Source organism: Octodon degus, unplaced genomic scaffold (assembly GCF_000260255.1).
Source record: "Octodon degus isolate 3935 unplaced genomic scaffold, OctDeg1.0 scaffold00012, whole genome shotgun sequence".
Lineage (NCBI taxonomy): Eukaryota > Metazoa > Chordata > Mammalia > Rodentia > Octodontidae > Octodon > Octodon degus.
Window position 1 is genome coordinate 21,170,994 of NW_004524588.1, and position 18,057 is coordinate 21,189,050.

Here is an 18,057-nt window from a genome sequence, read left to right on the forward strand (position 1 = left end):
TACTGCCATAAATGATCTGGCTTAATGCTTCTACAATGTTTGTAGTCCTTTTCAAAATTGTTTCACAAGGTTAAAGTTATGAGTTATGCACAGACCAGATGTTCCATGGTTTTGCTCCCTGAATTTTAGCACTGTATGTGCTCAACGCTAATCTTTTTTGAAGTTGTGTTTTTTGGCTTTTTTTTTTTTGGGGGGGGCAGGGGTTATGGAGTCTAATCTTGTCTAGGCTGGCCTTAAAAACAGTCCTCTCATCTCAGCCTCCTGAGTAGCCAGGGTTACAGGTGTGAGCTACTGCATCCAGCTTTAATCTTTACTTTTTGCCTCATTTAACAACTGAATTTGTACAGTCAGCAGATACTGCAGAACCACCTATTCCAACTCACAAAAGAAAGGTAACTTAAAGAATGTGAAGAAGGCGGCAAATCATTCCAAGTAAACTAAGGATATACTCAACTCCAGAAGGACCACAGAAACATCTCAAAGATTCACACAGACTTAATATGAGAGAATCAAAAAAAGAAAAAAAACAATGCTCCTTTACCAATGGGTTAGCCTTATTTGTCATAAAACAAATACAATGTGACAAGGCTGCTGATACAGAAAGCATACACACATACTACAGAGAGCAAACTCGGGCCTGAACGTTCAGTAGCCATCTGAAACATGTAGTGACAATGACTGAGCCTTACTGCTTGGACACACTAAGTTCTGAACAGCTTTCCCAAGAGTTCACTGAGTAACGTGTTGCGCACCAAGTGCACAATGCATACGCTTCTGAAACTCCTATGATAAAGATAATTACTCTCTAAATATTCTCTTGCTGCTTCTTACCCTCTACTCCCACCCTTAAAAACTAATCATCTGCTTCTGTCATTACAGATTACTTGGTATTTTATGGTTTTCTATAAATGAAATCACATAGCCTGTTCCTTTTCATTTAGAGATTATTCTGGTATTAACTCATAGTTATAGTTCATTCCTTTTATCATTAACTTTCTACCATAAAGACAAATTTGTTTTAGATCAATATTTTAATTTTAGACATTGTACATTTCAATTCAGTTTTGTTGCAGACAATCCAACTATGTCCCAAAGTTTCTTTTGAAACTGCTACATCAGATTTATTCAACTACAAAATAGGTTTTATATTCATCTAAAATGTGTTCTGCTAAAACTCTGTTACTTGAAACAGATTAGCAAATGTCTATATAGTTCTAAAACAAATGTTCAGTATTTTAGATCTATAGTTCTTGGCTTTATTCAGTAATTGACTTTTACATTTATAATACTTGGCTAAGAATACATAGAATTATAAAGCTTCCACACAATGGAAACTCACAATGTATTTGTTCTTCACTGTAAATAGGACAGTTTATAAGAGAAGTTCTTTTTAAAATTGTTTCTAATTTCATGTCTACTGTTCCTTTAAAATCTGGCTAAGTAAAACATGGAGTGGGATCTATCCCCAAATTTCCATTCTACTTTTAAGATCTGCCTCCTTAAAACATTTAGTCAAACTAGGTGTGGTGGCACACACCTGCAATCCCAGCACTAGGGGTCAAGCAAAACTGCAAACTGAGCGTAGTCCATGCAACTGAGCAATTTAAAGGAACTGTGCCTCAAAGACAGAGAGACAGACAGACAGACAGACAGACAGACAGACAGACAGACAATGTAGCTGAGTGTGAAGGCTCTGATTCAATCTCAGTACTGTAAAATACCAAATAAATTAAAACAAACAGTAGTTTGCCAACTGTAATTTTTTTTTCTTTTACTGTTGCACAATTTCCAAAGTATCAACAAGTATCATGTGTTTTAACTTAAAAAATGTACACACGGCTGGGGATATAGCTCAGCAGCACAAGTGCCTACCTGGCAAGTCAAGGTCTTGAGTTTGATTCCTGGTACCAAAGAATAAAAAAGTCTGAAAAGTAATAGTAATTATCACAATTATTTTGAGATTCGGTGGACATGAACTGAGTGTACATGTATAATATTTATGAGGGAAGCAGAGGTTACTACTGTTCTTATATTCCAATGAACTCCAAAGACATACATGTATTAAAAGGGGGAAAAGCACGGTGTGAGGGTGCACACCTACAATCCCAGCACTAGGAAGGCTGGGGCAGGAGAATTCTGCCTGGGTTATAGTTTGAGGCCATCCTGGGATATACTCATACCCTGTCTCAAAAAAACAAAAACAAAAATGGGGAGAAAAATGTTGGCTTTGTTTCTAATGTATATAGGTATACTTTCCCTCCCACACTTTTTGTAATTTCTTTAAACAGCAATCATTAATAAAATTTTTTTTCCAAAGAGAACCCAATGTAACAAAGTATGTTCACTGCATATGAAAATATTAACAAAAATTAATGACTTGGGGGAGGAGATCACCAAATCAACCTTTAGTTTACTTTCTTAAAACATTTTTGTTTTTAGTAAATATACTTGAGAATGTATACACTGATGGATAATAACGTGGCACCCAAGTGAAGGAAGTGACAGAAAATCAATTTAAGGAAGATTATCTTAGAAAACTTGAAATCCAAATTTAGAAATGGAGAATAACTTCAGAAATATATAGCTTATGAACAATCTGTCTTAGTGATAAAAATTCATGTTAATATTAAAAGTAGGGAAAAGAGCTTTCTTCCACCTATTCAAGATATGTGCTTTCTAGCACAGCCTGCTTTCTTGCAAGATGACGGGCAACAAGAAACAGGCTATGTGGAATGGGAAGACGGAAAGGAGAAGGAAGGAAAATAGGGGATCTAAGTGCGGTATGGACGTGTAACAACTCCCCACAATGACTACCTTCACTGTGCACCAAAGATGTGCTAACAAAAAATTAACACAGCTTTCAGAAGTCATCTTAAGACCTTGTAATTTAGAGAATCATTTAAACACCTGGCCAATGCTTAGAATGAATTTGTTTGCCTGAACTTTTTGTGCTGGAGACTGAACCCAGAGCCCAGGCATGCTACACAAGCACTCTATCACTACGCTCCACAGGCCCAGTGTTTTGATGTCATTTATCAAATCAGCTGGTACTTCAAAACAACTTTTTTTTTTTTTTTTTTTTTAAACTGGAAAGCACAGACACACACAGATTTAGGGACACTCAGAGGAACTCTGCAAAGCAAGTAGTTCAAAGCAGGAACTGCATTTGGTGTTTCCAGAGTTACTGAGATTCAACATTGTTCCTGAAGATTTCTGGAATTCTATCTTTTGTAATTTATGTCTCAATGTAATGAAGTTACTATAGCACCAGGCAAATAGCAAGGAGGAGCCCATTTTAGTTAATAAAATGACTAGAACAACCTCTTAGAGATTACAAGGTATGAGACTAAATCTTCTCTTTTTTTTTTATACTCAAAAGTTTTCAGCATACCAACCAAAAATAAAATACATTCATGGGGAAATACTCAAGTTATTTTGGGTTTATATTACGATTTTATGAAAGAGACATAATGTTGAAAAAAAGTGTTAAAAGGATTTTGAAATAGCTTTGTTGGCATCTGATAAAATGAAACACAGTATAAACAGAAAAATAAAGAAACCTAATTCTTTGCTATTATTAAATTCAAAAGGTGGGCCGAGGAGATGGCTCAGTAGAATAAGCGCTTCCCTGGCAAGCACAAGGGCCTGAGTTCAATCCCTGGTTCCACCAAAAAAGAAAAAGGAACGTCCAGTACTACAATGAATGTGATGGAAGCATTACTATGTTCCTACGATACAAATTCCAAGGGAAAAAGATGTTCGGCAACCGTCTGCACACAGCTCAGGACAGTGGTGCAGCCCAGCACCCTAGACAGGAGCAGGAGGGCCTCGCCACCCAGCGGAGCAGCAACTGAACACCACACCTGGCCTTAAAGGACGGCAACTCCCTCATGCTCCCAGCTGTGACCTGCTGCCCTACTGATTTCTATGAACATCGAAACAATGACTTGCACAGAAACAAAAGTAATTCTGTATCCTGCTTTTGACCTTTTAAGGCTAAGACATCTTTATAGGCCATGTTTTTATTTTATGATTACTTTCAAGACTTACTAAGGGAAAGGGAGATGTTTTGAGCGGGGCTTTGTGTTTTTTCTTTTTTGTATTTAGTACAGGGTCTACAGGGTCTCACTTCGTAGATCCAACTCATAAGTGATCCTCCTGTTTTCAGCCTCCCAAGTGCTAGGATTACAGGTGCGCCACCACGCCCAGTCTCCATCACTGTCTCATCGCGCCCCAGGTGTGGGGCTAGCCTGGCACGCTGGGGATAGAACCCTGATCGCTGCATTCTGCCCAAGCAGGCACTTTAGTTCACTGAACTATCTGGCCAACCCTTGAGCTTGGCTTTCTAAGGAAAAGTGGAGAACCTTACCCCGTAGAAGCGAAGGGGAAGGTTGGCACTAGTGGGCAAGCTGCTCACTTAGTAAGAGAGAAGCTCCCGGCACACACCATAAGCCACGCAGTAGAGCTTACACCTGATCTGGCACGGGAGAAGGCAACACTCCATGCTAAATGCCATTCTTCAACAGAAGAAGAAAAAGACATTTACATTCAAGAGGACTATCTTCAAATGGTCTCTCTCCAACCAACAAGCTGGAAATGTATCCTTAAACCCATTCTTAAAGTCTCTGCAAATTTACAAAGGAGTGTGTAAGAACGACATGACTAGAAACTCTCACAAAGACGTTCACACTTTCAAAGTTTCTTTTGCAAAGTTGTTTTTGAAACATAAAAATCATGAATAAAATGAAACTAAAATCTTAAAAGTTTGTAAGGACAAATTCCAAAATTTTATAAACACACTGTTACAGATTAATAAATTTCCACATTTACCTAAGAAGATACATTCACTGTCCTGCCCATTCCCCACAGCTGTGTGTCACCACACCAAGTCTTCTTTATTTTCCAGTTTTATCTTTAAGTCATATCTCAGGATTCTTCACGAACCTTGTTCACACTAACAACAGTGTAAATGATTACACAATCTTACAACAGACTTATAAATTCTACTGAAGTATTTTATAGCCTTTAAATCCAGTTCTTCAAAATCATTCTGAAATTTGGAACCTGCCTGTATCCCACATTCCTTTATTTTTAGATGAAGTCTATAAATAAGGGCTTTGATAGCGCTGCTGCATGTTAACTCAGCTGCACTAACTTCAATTAGAAAGGTTAAAAAAAAAAATTGGAAAACAGTTGCCTGGTATTCAAATACTGAGTTATGCCTTTAATATCTTCTTTTCTTTCGGCCTGAAAGGTGCTTTCGGGATCATCCCTGGAAACCTACTGAAGCTCTCCTCACACTGCTGGAACTCAGAAGCCATACCCTAAAGCATGTGGCCCTGGCATGCACAGCCCCTTCCTTACTTTCCCTTTCTCCTGAAATGTTGACCAGAGAAAACAGAATTCCTTTTCCTCATGGTGAGTCATGGCAAATAGAACCCCTTTCCCACAAAGCAAATCATAGAACCTAGAAATATGAATTCTAACCTCACCCTGCTTTCCTGTTAGAAGTGGCTATAAAGAAATCCTCTCCAGCCTACCTAGTCTGTTAGATCCCAGGCACTCACTGCTCTTATCCAGGGGGAAAGAAAGCTCCACTGAGAACCGCAGACGAATGTGTGAGGTCTGCTGGGCTTCAATACCATCTAACACCAGCCCCAGCCTTTGTCCAATCAAATTCTACATGGGGGCTGCCCATTCTTCACTAAACCTCAGCATAAGAACCGAGCTTCCAGGGACATCTGAGTTTCAATTTCCAAAGGTTCCCAAATCCCAAAATTTTTATTAAATTTAATATGCTTCTCTTTTGTTACCTTTTTTTGTTAAAGGGGTATCAACCATGATCCTTAAGATGGTTAGAGAAAATTGTCACACTTTTCTGTTCTATAAGATCTACTTTAAGATTATATAGAAAACAGGATGGGAAAAACACAGCTTCTTCTAAATACCACCAGATTTCATGAACAAAACTGAACTACTTTAAATGTAAGCCTACATTGAAAGTTCATGCTTTTAGTGACATTCGGTATCAACAAAAACTTGCTGAGGAAGTAGCTTAGCAGCAGAATGTTGCTTAGCATGAGCTAGCCCTGCCTTCACTCCCCAGCACCACAAAAGTAACAAATCTACATTTTAACCTCCATAATATGCAACATGAATTTCTAAAAATGTGTCTCTCATGGGCATGGTGGTGTACACTTATAACCCCACGTTATTTGTGAGGCTGAGCCAAGAGAAGCACAAGTTTTAGGCCAGTATGAGCAATTTGGCAAAATCAGGTCTCAAAATTAAAAAGTAAATGAAGAGGGAGTAGACATTTAGCTCAGTGATAAAGCACATGCACAAGCTCCTGGTACTGCAAATAAAGTAAAGTAAAGCAAAACAAAACAACAACAAAAAGTTTAGGATGTTTCCTCTGTCCTATATAAATTTAAGTAAGAAAATCTGCTTTTTTTTTGGGGGGGGGAGGGCATGCTGGGGATTGAACTTAGGATCTTGTGCTTGCCAGACAGGCACTTAAGCCACTGAACTATCTTCCCAAGCCCTAAATCTGAAATTCAGTATGTTAAAATTTTATTACTTGTAAGATACACCTTTTCGGGGCAGGTGGTAGTGATGGGGAATGAACCCAAGGCCATATACATGGTAAACTCACATTCCACTGAGAAGCTACAACTCCAGCCTCATTGTTTCTACAGTTTTACTATCTAAAAAAAGAATTCTTGGTGATAGTTTTAATAAAAGTAATTATTTTCAAATGCAAATAACCTAAAAAGCATTTACTTATTTGCCAATTTAAGGTTAAAGATCTGAATAGGGTAGGGACCTTGAACTCCAATCTCACCAGAGTTAATTTGTTTCTATATTAGCGCTCACTTCATTTATCATCAATAAATGCCTCCCTTGAGACATAATTCAGACAAAAAGCAAAGAAAAATGTCCTCAAACTGTAAAATTCCAACGCTGTGCTGCCCTTCATCCTAATGAGGTTCTACTTTAGTGGAGCTAACCTGAGTTACTCCCTTACTTGCTTTTTTGATCAAATGGAAGCATTCATCAGACAAAGAACAGTTTATTACAAAGGTAACTGGCCTTTGAAGACTGTATTGAACTTTATTAGCGCGGTGCTCCAATGGACAAGTGGACTCCTGCTAATTTCCGCTTTTATGGTCCATTACAAAGCAATGCACTTAGTTCACTGTGGAAAAAGAGCTACATAGAATATAAACCGTTCTATGGTTACCTCTATTCAAGAAAAGAACAATGTTTAAATCTTTGTTCCTAATTTCTTCATATCTTTTGGACTCCATAGACAACAGGTGTTGTCTTATTTTTTTAATTTGAAGAATGCAATTTCTTTGGAGTCATACAGGAGAATTCTGTTAGAAAGGAAAATGGCCACAATCTTTCCATCTACTCCAGATGCCTTTACAACCCATGCTCTCTGGTGTTTATCTAGAAGAAATGTCATCAAGAAACCTGGAACACCACCAGGTGGAACTTTTCCTCTTCTGAGAGTTTTGATATTCTTCCTTTGAAATACCCACTAGAAAGAATTCCTCTTTTCCTCATAGTCTCGTGACTCTAAGAAAGATTCTTAAAATTAGCCTACTCAAGTAAATAACGTACACCATCTTTTGTTACTGTTCAATATATTGAATCCTTTAAAACATTAAAAGCATAATGTTAAGCTATACACATAAAACTAAGACACACATTGACACTGACAGGATGTACAATTGAGACACAATACACTTCAAATGTGGACTACAAAGACCTCCACACCATCAAACAGAAGACTGAAAACTCCGCAAGGAGTAGGAAGGGAGGAGACAGTACAGAAGGTGTCTCGGTAGAAAGATGGCTCAGAGTTACACCCTGGCTAATCTTCAGTGAGGACAGGATCTTGGAATACAAGTTTCTTGCTTTCCTAATGTATTTTTTCCCCAATGCTAAAACATCATATAAGAGCCTACCTGACATTTTGGAGAATTTGCTGTGCTGGGATTGATATTCCGCATTGCCTAAGAGCAAAAAATAAGATGGATAAAAATTACTGCAAGCCACATGGTTTGGCTGTGTAGGCTGAGTTACAAATCGTATCCAGACGTGTCACCATGGCACAGAATCCCCAAGCTAGCCAAGCAGCAGCAGACTGAGGAAGCCAAGAGCCAACAAAGTCACCATGTAACAAAGCTGAGACCTCAGCAGCAAGGGGAGGACAGCAGAGGGCTAAAAATATGGTAATGGTCAGGTAGGTTCTTTGCGTCTAAGTTTTAGATGAATTAAGTAACACGTTCGTGTTTCACTGACAAGAAATACTGTCAAGGGGAGAAGTTCAGAGGAAGCCAAACTTAAGGTGTACTGAAATTACATTGACTGCTAAAACAAAAATGAAAATTCTTAAAACTAGATGATTAGTAGAGAATAGAGCAGACCTGTCACTTCAGTATAAAAAAGACAACGCAAGAGGCAATAAAGAAGAAACAAACAGGTTACCTTTAAAGAAAGTGAAGCTATTCTGTCCAGGACCCATCACCCAGAGTAAGAATGAGAATAAGATTTAGAAACATTCTATAGAATGAAGAGTTTTACAAATAGCAGCATTTTGCCCACCAAAAACAAACGAAAACCAAACAGGCCAATCTATGATATACAACAAAATAAATGGCTCATTTCTAAACTTTAAATTACCTTAAAAACAGCAAGAGCTCAATATTGCCAATTAAATAACTTTTTCCCATTAAGGGTGGCTGATCTGGATAGTTCTGAAATTGAGATTTGCTCTCCCTTGGGTAAACTTGCACTCAGTCAAAACACTATGAAAGGCAAACAAGGAAGCCAGTCCTGTATAAGTGTGTTTTTAAATGTTTTACTTTATATTGTAGTCAAATAATTAAATTTATGATGGTATGATTTTACTCTGACAATACAGTCTTATCTAAATGAAAAAAAAAACCTTTTCCCTACATTTGTTAGAAAGTCAGTCAGAGGAACAATAAACCGTACTGCTGTGCTTCCGCTTTCGGTCATCATGCAGAAGCGGCGGCGTCCGGCTCCTGTACCCTGACATCACATGCCTGCACAAACTCTGCCGCTCATTGAGCTCACCAGCGACACCACCCACCCACAGCTACACTGACAGGGAGCAAACACTGATGAGGAGCCTGTCTCAGAGTCCAGGAGCGTATTTAGTTCCTCAGGTACCAGATGTTGATCTCAAATCAGAATTAAGAGACATTATTGACATTTGCACATTCAAACGACACTTTAAAAATAGTCATCTAAAAATGTATCTTTACATTTTGAATGCCCTACTAAAAAAATAGCATATAATTGATTTTTAAATGTCTATATTTAGTGTGCTATGATTCAATGAGTAAACATTATCGATACACATTATTTTTTGTCAACATCTCTGGGAAGAAAAATTAGGGAAAGGAACATTTTATTTCCTTCTGGTATACCTTTATATATTTTCACTACTCTGTTTCTATTATCCATTCAAAAATTTTTATATAAAAATTGAGAAATATATAAGATCACATCCCTAATATCTGACCATTATCTTAAATACTTTGAACAAGATAAATCAAAAATAGGTTTTAAGATGAGAAATCATCTATTTTCATTCAATACAAAGACGAATACATAGTACTTTCTAAAAGAAAACTGATGGCAATGATTACAAGGGCTGCAAGCTCTTTGCTGACTGTTAGATACCACCCTTCCCTGTAAGAAAAAGCACCCTTAAGGAGGTAACCCCACTCCTCACCTCACGCTTGGGACCAAACCCAGGGCCTTGCGCATGGTATGCAGGTAATTTTAAGACAGATTGGGATCTCTTCAATTTGGGTACAACTCATACTTTGAGAACTGTTAAGATTTGGCAATAGCAAAACATATCTGCCATTGAAGTCAAGTCACACTGGTAGATTCCTCCTACACACAAGTAATTCATTTAGAGATGTTTCTTCCCAAGTGATGCTCTGGAGTATTCCCACTAGCAGAAGCCTCGGAAATACAACACACAGTTTCACACTCAGTTTTGGAAGCATTCTTGCTTCCTTCAATTTCTGTTTAACTGCAATGACCATGGCCAAAACAGCCCTGCAACATACAGGATTTCACAAGTTACAGCCCATAAGATCAATAGCCAATCAACCAGCTAGAATGCTTGTGTACCACTCTAATTTTCGAGAAACAATAGTCCTCTTTAACTAATAAGTGCTAAATTGAAATCTGCCCAACTTTACAAAGGAAAACAAAGCCCCAAAAATAGAAGGCTGGTTTCTAACCTGCGGCCTCACCTGCCGAAGCAGCTCTTGCTGTTTCAAGCGCAGTCTTTCCTTCTCCATCTGCAACTGCTGGAGACGCATTTGCTGCTGCTGGTTGGAGTTGTTACTACCCATAACAGCTCCCTGTGGGCTCTGGGGAGCCAAAGGTGGTGGCTGTTTCACTGGAGCACTCTGACCGATTCTCTGGTTCATAGCTGAAAACGAAACAAAAAGAAAAACCTCAAGTTAAAAAAAAGAAGGATGACTTAGCTATTAAGAAGCAAATGACAATACTTGGGCGTGGTGATGCACATCTGTAATCCCAGCACTCAGAAAGCTGAGGCAGGAGGACCTTTGTGAGCTCAAGGCCAACCTGAACTGCATAGTGAGGTTATGTCTCAAAAAATGAAAAAAGGCAATCAAATGAGAATGTGTAATGTAGATTTTTGGTAATGTCACTAAATATAACCTAAAAATCCATCAGTAGCACAATAAGTACGTTAACTTCTTGTCATCGCTGTTAGGGGATGACAAGCAGTAATAAACTGAACAACTACAGCAAGTAGGAACGACAGATAAGAAGAAAACGAAGTTCCATTGGCTCTGAAGGTGGGAAACGCAGGGACCAAAACCAAGTTACACACAGGCGTCCCAAGTTTGGAAGTGTGAATCACGTCAACAGAGTGGTACCTCAGTGATTACTGACTGCTGCAGGTGCTAATGTTAAAGCAGGGCTAGTACTGTGTTTTGGCTGGAAGGGATACACTGACATGAGGCAATCGACAACAACCAACCAGTTCTAGTTTGTGTGGGCAACTACCAAAGAAACAATCAGAACCAGGATAAAGTTTTCACGTCAAGCACATCAAGTACCAATAAGAGTTCCAAAGCAACTGAGAACCAAGGTATGACTGCAAATTATTTTTTAAAAACTATATACATATGTACATACATACATAAATCCATCTCCAAAATCAACTGGAGCAAAATATTCTGAGAAGGAAAATTCATCAAAAGAACCCTACTATTTCAACACACATATCACCCTAATAAAGCAAATAAATTAAGATGATCTGATGTACTTTCACACTAGATGAGTCCGAAAGCACCTGGTACTTTATCTTCTTCTATACCACTGAACACAACACACAGTCTGGGTAGTCAACTCTTTATTTGAACATGTAATACCCTCTCTTCTGGTGAGAAATGGACTGGATTTTTATACTAGAGAACTTCTGCCACTGAGAAAATGTAAGAATGACAGAATCTTTTTTCAGACATATACTCGCCTTTTAAATTGGAATTTTCAGTCACCTTTCCTCCTAAAACTTTAATACACACTGACCAAAAAAAAAAAAGTAGGCTCAAATGTCTTCACATAAATTCAAGAGAGAAAGAGCATCAATCTTGTAAGATACCACATCTTCCAGAGGACAACAACAAATACTCCCAACACTTAGGATGTGAGAATAAACCTCATAATTTACACAAGGGCACCCTATCTTGCTTAATAACCTTGCTAAATAAATAGCACAGACTGACAGCACTTTCAATTATTGGCAACCCTTGGATTTTTCACATTGCCTCTGCGAAACGGTGGCTGCTTCATGACGGCCACCTCTTCTTGAGCGAACTCCAGGAATCTGAGTGTGAACTACTCCTTGTGCTGAAAACACAGCTCAGTGACGCAGTGTATGCCTAGCATGCACAAGGCCGAAGGTTCCATCTGCAGCACCCTGAACAGAAAAAGAACCCTTTTCCTGTAGGGCATTTCCTCAAAGTAGTTCTGCTTTGTCTATTGATGTTTCTTATTGCAATTTTTAATTTTTCAGCCAGGCATGGCAGTGCACGCCTGTTAATTCTAGCACTTGGGAGGCTGAGGCAGGAGACGAGGTGAGTTTGAGGCCAGCTTGGACTACATGATGAGTTCAAGACTACAATGAACTATGCAGGGAGCAAACAAAACAAAGAAACAAAAGTCTGACTTAACAGATTTGTAACCTTAAGACAGCTTATTTTAGGAGCAGAGGCAATACCTTACTTATAAATTCTCAGAGCCTACCACCATGTCTGATACAAAGTATATTCTGAAAACCATTTCACTATTTCTACTTTTAATATTCACTGAGGCAGAAAATTATGTAAGGCAGCTGCAGCCATGGACAGCAGGTGAGGGTTCTGCAAGGTGATGCACACTCTAACATCACTGTGATTTTTAGTTGTGCTTTGAACAATTTGGACATGTGATGCTCAAGAACCAGGTAACAACAGAAAGCGGTGCACGGCGCAGTGGCAATTCTGCCTGTCACACACAGCACGCTTGTGGGTGCGTGACCTGTCAGCAAATAAATTTTTTTAATTTACTATTATTTATTTAGTATTTATTAATACTAAATATTAAAATTTGGTACAGGGTCTCACTACACAGATTGGATTTGTAGTGATCCTCATTTTTAGCCTCCAAGCACTGGGATTACGGGCACACAACAACACAACCAGTCTCAATCTGTCTCAGTGTGCCCAGGGGGCGGGGCCAGCATAGCACGATGGGCATCAAACCTTGGTCCCTGCGTCTGCCTGAGCAGGTACTCTAATCAGCTGAGCTATCTGGCCGGCCCAATACATGTTTGTTTTTTTTTTTTAAAGGGACTTATAATAGAAGATATTGTTTGATGAAATACCACTCCATCCTACATTAAGAAAGTTTAGGCACAAAAGTTTTTTAAAAACTACCCTCAATGTTGTGAATTTCACAAGGCTCATGGGATAGAATCATTGTCAATTCTAGCAGTTCCTTGAAAGGATGCATGAGGATTGTGTGCATACTATTTACTTTTCCAAAGGTGGATAAGTAGAGCTAAAATGTTGAAAACATTTTATAATTTGCAAAATAAAATCAACCCACTTAGACAGAAGAAAAATTTGTGTCAGAACTTTAAAATGAAAAACAGCTCACAGATGCTGAACTACTTTTGGTGCTTTGACTCACTTCAGTAAATTAAACTTGTACTTTCTTCAAGGTAAGAATCAAATCCAACAATGTTAGAATTGAGACTTAAATTAGGATTATTTCAAATTATGGAAAATATTTTATGCATTTTGGTGCTCTGGCTAAATACTAACTATCCTGTGAACAGTTAAAAAATACACAGCCTTGTCTTCCATTTTAATACAGGGGCTGGGGAGATGGCTCAGTGGAATAAGCGCTTCCCTGGCAAGTGCAAGGGCTTGAGTTCAATCCCTTGTTCCCAAAAAAAAAAAAAAAAAAAAAAAAATTAATACAGGAACTGGAAAATAGGTTTCAACATTTCCCCCCAAAATCATCAATTTTGAGTATATTTGCAACTCCATTTTCAGCTGACAAAAACAGAGTCTGCAAATTTTTAAATGGAATGCGTAAAGTGGGAGTCAGACATTCGAATCAAAGAAAACTCCTATCGTGCCTCTTTAGCAGGCTTTTGCAAGACCTCTTTTCCCAGAGCAAGGTCTGCCTCGCTTCCCATCATGCACAGCTCAGTACAGGAGCGCTGTTCGGCCATGTGTGCCCAGGGGAGCAGCTCTTTCAAGGACAAGCACAAAAGAGGAAACTTACATAAAAATGTCTGGGGAGCACCTTGAAAACTCACAAGTCACAGCAACCATAGAACTACCCACTGACATAGGTTCACAAAAAAAGGTTAAAAGTCCCACTAGATTTATCTTTGTTATGCTCTTCTAAAAACGCTGATAAAAATAAAGGAAGTTTTATCACCTGCATATGTTAACCCTATTGCATATTTTTATGCAGTCCAAGACAATTCCTCTTCACTCAGTGGTTTAAGACAAGTCACCACACTGAACACGTGCTTTACAATCCGTACCAGGAACAGGAATCCTGTTCCTTTCAGACTGTCCAATGAAGCCGGGCGATGGTGCTGGGGGCACATACCTGTAATCTTAGCACTTGGAAGGCTGAGGCAGGAAGATATGTGAGTTTGAGGCCAGCCTGGACTACACAGTGAGTCCAAGACCACCCTGAATTACACAGAGAGACACAGTCCCCTCAAACAAAAAACAAAGAGTACTCAACTCTTCTATGAGTCAGCATAACCCAGAGACACAACCATTAAGAAAGAAAACTTCAGAGACTGGCTTCTCTCAGGCGGCCTTAATTTAATTCAATCCAATCTACTCATCGATGTAAGATGACAGAATTACCAAGTACTTTCCCTTTTTGTTCTACTTTTTTTTTTTTTTTTAAATTTTTCGGACTTTTGAGTTGAACTGAGTTAGTTTAAATCCCATCAGAGAAAATTTAAGTCAATAAATTTAACTTTGAAACCTGCTTTACCACATACATTTTAAAATACTATAAAATTCGCTAGTGTCCTATTTCAAAACTGATATTCAACAGTTCCAATCTTGTTTTATTTTCCCCCTCGCTTTTTCCGACAATTACTTTCAAGTAAATATTACGGCCTTCTGCCCATACTTTGAGTAAGTATCTCTAAATATCTATAATATCTTGATTGCACTGTATTTGCCAATTTCTTAATGTCATCAAATGTCTACCCTAACATTTACAGTTCTATTAATGGGATTATTTTTTACTTTGGTTTAAAACAATTCAAACAAGGTCCCTAAAATGATTTGATTTAATAAAACCTAAGTCTCCTCAGAGGACTGATAAACACCACCAAAATAAAAGACATTCAAAAACCAGGCACCTGAAGTGAATAGATATGGCCAATAAACACATGAAAAAATGTTCAACATCTCTGGAACTACAGAAATACAAATGACAGGAACAGAAGAATAGTTATCATAAAGCAATCAAATTAGAAATGCTGACAAGGCTGTAGGGCAAGAAGGAACCCTTCCATATTGCTGGTGGGAATATAAAACTAGTTCAACCACTATGGAAATCAGTGTACATTCCTCAAAAACCTAAAAATAGAAATTCCTTTTGACTCGTGGTGTGCTGCTAGGTCTGTTCCAGAGTTAAAGAGGCCATACTACAGTGACACATACGTACTCATGTTTATAGTAATACAACTCATAATAGGTAAATCCTGGAAGTGGACTGTGTGTCTAGTAGCAGAAGAATAGACGAAGAAAATGTGTCATTTAGACACAATGCAACTGGGGAGATAGCTCAGTGGAATAAGCGCTTTTCTGGCAAGCGCAAGGGCCTGAGCTCAATCTCTGGTTCTACACAAACAAACAAACAAACAAACAAACCCACAATGCAGCACTGCTTTACCATTGAGAAGGGCCAAATTTGTCATTTGTAGGAAAATGGATACCCCTTGAGACCATAATCATAAGTGAATCAAATACAAAGGCCTCAAAATTGCATTGTTTCTCTTACATGAAAAATTCAGAATATAAAAAAAAAAGAGAAAACAGCAAATAGGGAGACAGATCATTTGCAAAAGGGAAGGGGACAAAAAGGTGTAGGGGCAGGGAGAAGGGAAGAGGAGAATGCTCAAGCTGCGCTGTGTCCACATGCCCACTCCCCGTGACAAACGCAATTGTTATGTACTGCATACACGGGCCAATAAAGAACAGTGAGCGAGGGGCCGGGGAGATGGCTCAGTAGGATAAGCGCTTGACTGGCAAACGCAAGAATCTGAGTTCAATCCCCGGTTCCGCAAAAACAAAACAAAACAAAACAAAACAAAAAAAGAACAGTGAGCGCCAGGAGCATGTGGCAACTCTTTAGAAATGCCAAATCATGGGTCCTACCCCCAAAAGTGCAGAATGAGCTGCTCTGAGGATGAACCCTAGTAACCACGCGTATGCATACACGTGCACATTGGTGGTACTAAAGACTGAACCAAAGACTTTCACATTGAGCTACAACTTAGCCCTTTTATTAAATTCTGAGACAGGGTTTCACCAAGTCCCTAAGTTGCCCACATTTGGCTCAAACTTGTGATCTCATCTCGGCCTCCTGGAGTGTACCAACCACTACACCTGGGCCTGTCTTCAAAAGTACAAGTGTGTAGCACACAATGACCACATTCACCACAGCAAGCTGGCACATGAACTCATCCTAATTCTTTTTCAGCCCTTCCTCTCTCCACCTGCCTGCACCCCCTCCCTTGGCAAAACATCTAAATCCCCTTCCTACCATCAATGCTTTTGCTCATTTCTTTATATTTGGAGTTTCTCATATAAAAGAAACCATGGTATTTAAGCTTGTATGTCGATTTCATGTATCTCTGATTTTCTTGCAAATGACTCAAATTGATCTTTATAGCAGAACGTGTAAGTATGTCCTTTGTCCATCCTTCTGTCAATGGACATAAAGGCCACTTTCAATATTTAGCTTTTGAGTTACGCTGTTACAAACACGCACACCTGGCCTAATGTGTTTTACAAGAATACTGATAATTTTTGGTCAATTCTCAAATGTTAGAACCTTTGTTTCATATATACTCTCCCTTCTGGTTTTTTTTTTTTTTTTTTTTTTTTTTCCATTTGCCACTTGTTCTTGTAGAATTTTTACAGCATTGATTTTGCTTACTGCATCCTCAAAGTACCACTTAACATGTTTCGCGATACCTCAATGTATAATTAACAAATTAGATACAGACAGTTGATCAATGTTTCTGGAAAGAATACTATAATGACAGTACTGTTAAGATGATGCAGCCTGCATGGTGCATGCCTGTAATCCCACCACTCAAGAGGCTCAGGCAGGATAGCTCCAAGTTTGAGATCAGTCTGGAGCTACAAAGTGAGCTCAAGGCTAGCTGAGCGGCACAGCGAGACCCTGTCTCAAGAAGACTGAAAAATAAACCATGATGCACATGGTATCGAGTCTTTCTTCTAAAGAATCGAGGATGGATCAGTGTACAGATGTGGTACAGATGTGGCACATCTATTGTACCCATTTAAACTGTCTTTACCCAGTGTTTTTTTTAGCAGCTACCGTGCCCTCCTCCCCATCCCTGTTATTATAGGCTCCAAAATGGTGTGATTCTATCATTGCTTAACAGGTTTTATGTTTAGTTCTACAGGAATCATCTTACTTTTCTTGTTGGTAAGACAAAATATTTAGACACTCCAAGTTAGAAAAGGAAAGGTTTATTTGGCCTACAGTTCAGAGATTTCAGTCTGCAATCAGGTGGCTCCAAGGCAGGGTGGCACATGGCAGAGGGGTAACAGATCACAGCCGCCCAAAGACAGCAAAATGAGGGAAAGAGGAGCCTCCTTTAGTTCCTTACATTGTATCCAGTCTACCTGTGTTAGGGTGGTGCCAAACCAACCAGTGGACTGATTTAGTACTCACCCACCCTTAATCCCAGCACTGCATGATTAATCACACACTCTAGACTCAAATACTTCTGAAAAAATCCCACCTTTGCATGAGGCATTGTGGAGACAGCTACACACAGACCATAACATCCTGCCCCTGAGGCTAGTGTACATTCCTTCAAGCAGAAGGCATTCAGTCCATCTCTAAGAACTTCTGAAATCCTAACTGTCTCAGCATTGTTGGCAAGTCCAAGTCCCACATCTCCTCTGAGATTTAAGGAAAACCCTTTGCTCCGCGCCCCTGAGCAAATATAACAAAGTTCAACACTTCCAGGGCTAGGGAGATAGCTTGGCAGCCTAAGAGCCTGATCAGCAAGTGCAAGGATCCAGGTTCAATTCCTGGTACTGCACGCCGTGACAGCCCCAGAACCTTGGGCATGCTAGGCCGACCGACCACCAAAACTGGGTGTGGTGGCACACACCTGTAATTGCAGCCTAGGGAGGCTGAGAAAGGATCACTAAGAGTCCAAGCTGT

General features: G+C 39.1%; 1 protein-coding gene across 2 annotated transcripts in view; it reads right to left on the reverse strand.

Annotated features, from left to right (window-relative positions):
- Positions 1-18,057, reverse strand: part of Yap1 (Yes associated protein 1) — a 112,438-nt gene that overhangs the window by 11,626 nt on the left and 82,755 nt on the right. The window contains exons 4-5 of one of the 2 annotated variants that reach the window (XM_004626153.2): positions 10,311-10,492; positions 7,977-8,024 (exon numbers count right to left, since the gene is read on the reverse strand). In XM_004626153.2, coding sequence (XP_004626210.1) covers positions 7,977-8,024; positions 10,311-10,492 — 230 coding nt within the window. The remainder of the gene's footprint in view (positions 1-7,976; positions 8,025-10,310; positions 10,493-18,057) is intronic. The other variant, XM_023709509.1, reaches the window with a different exon arrangement.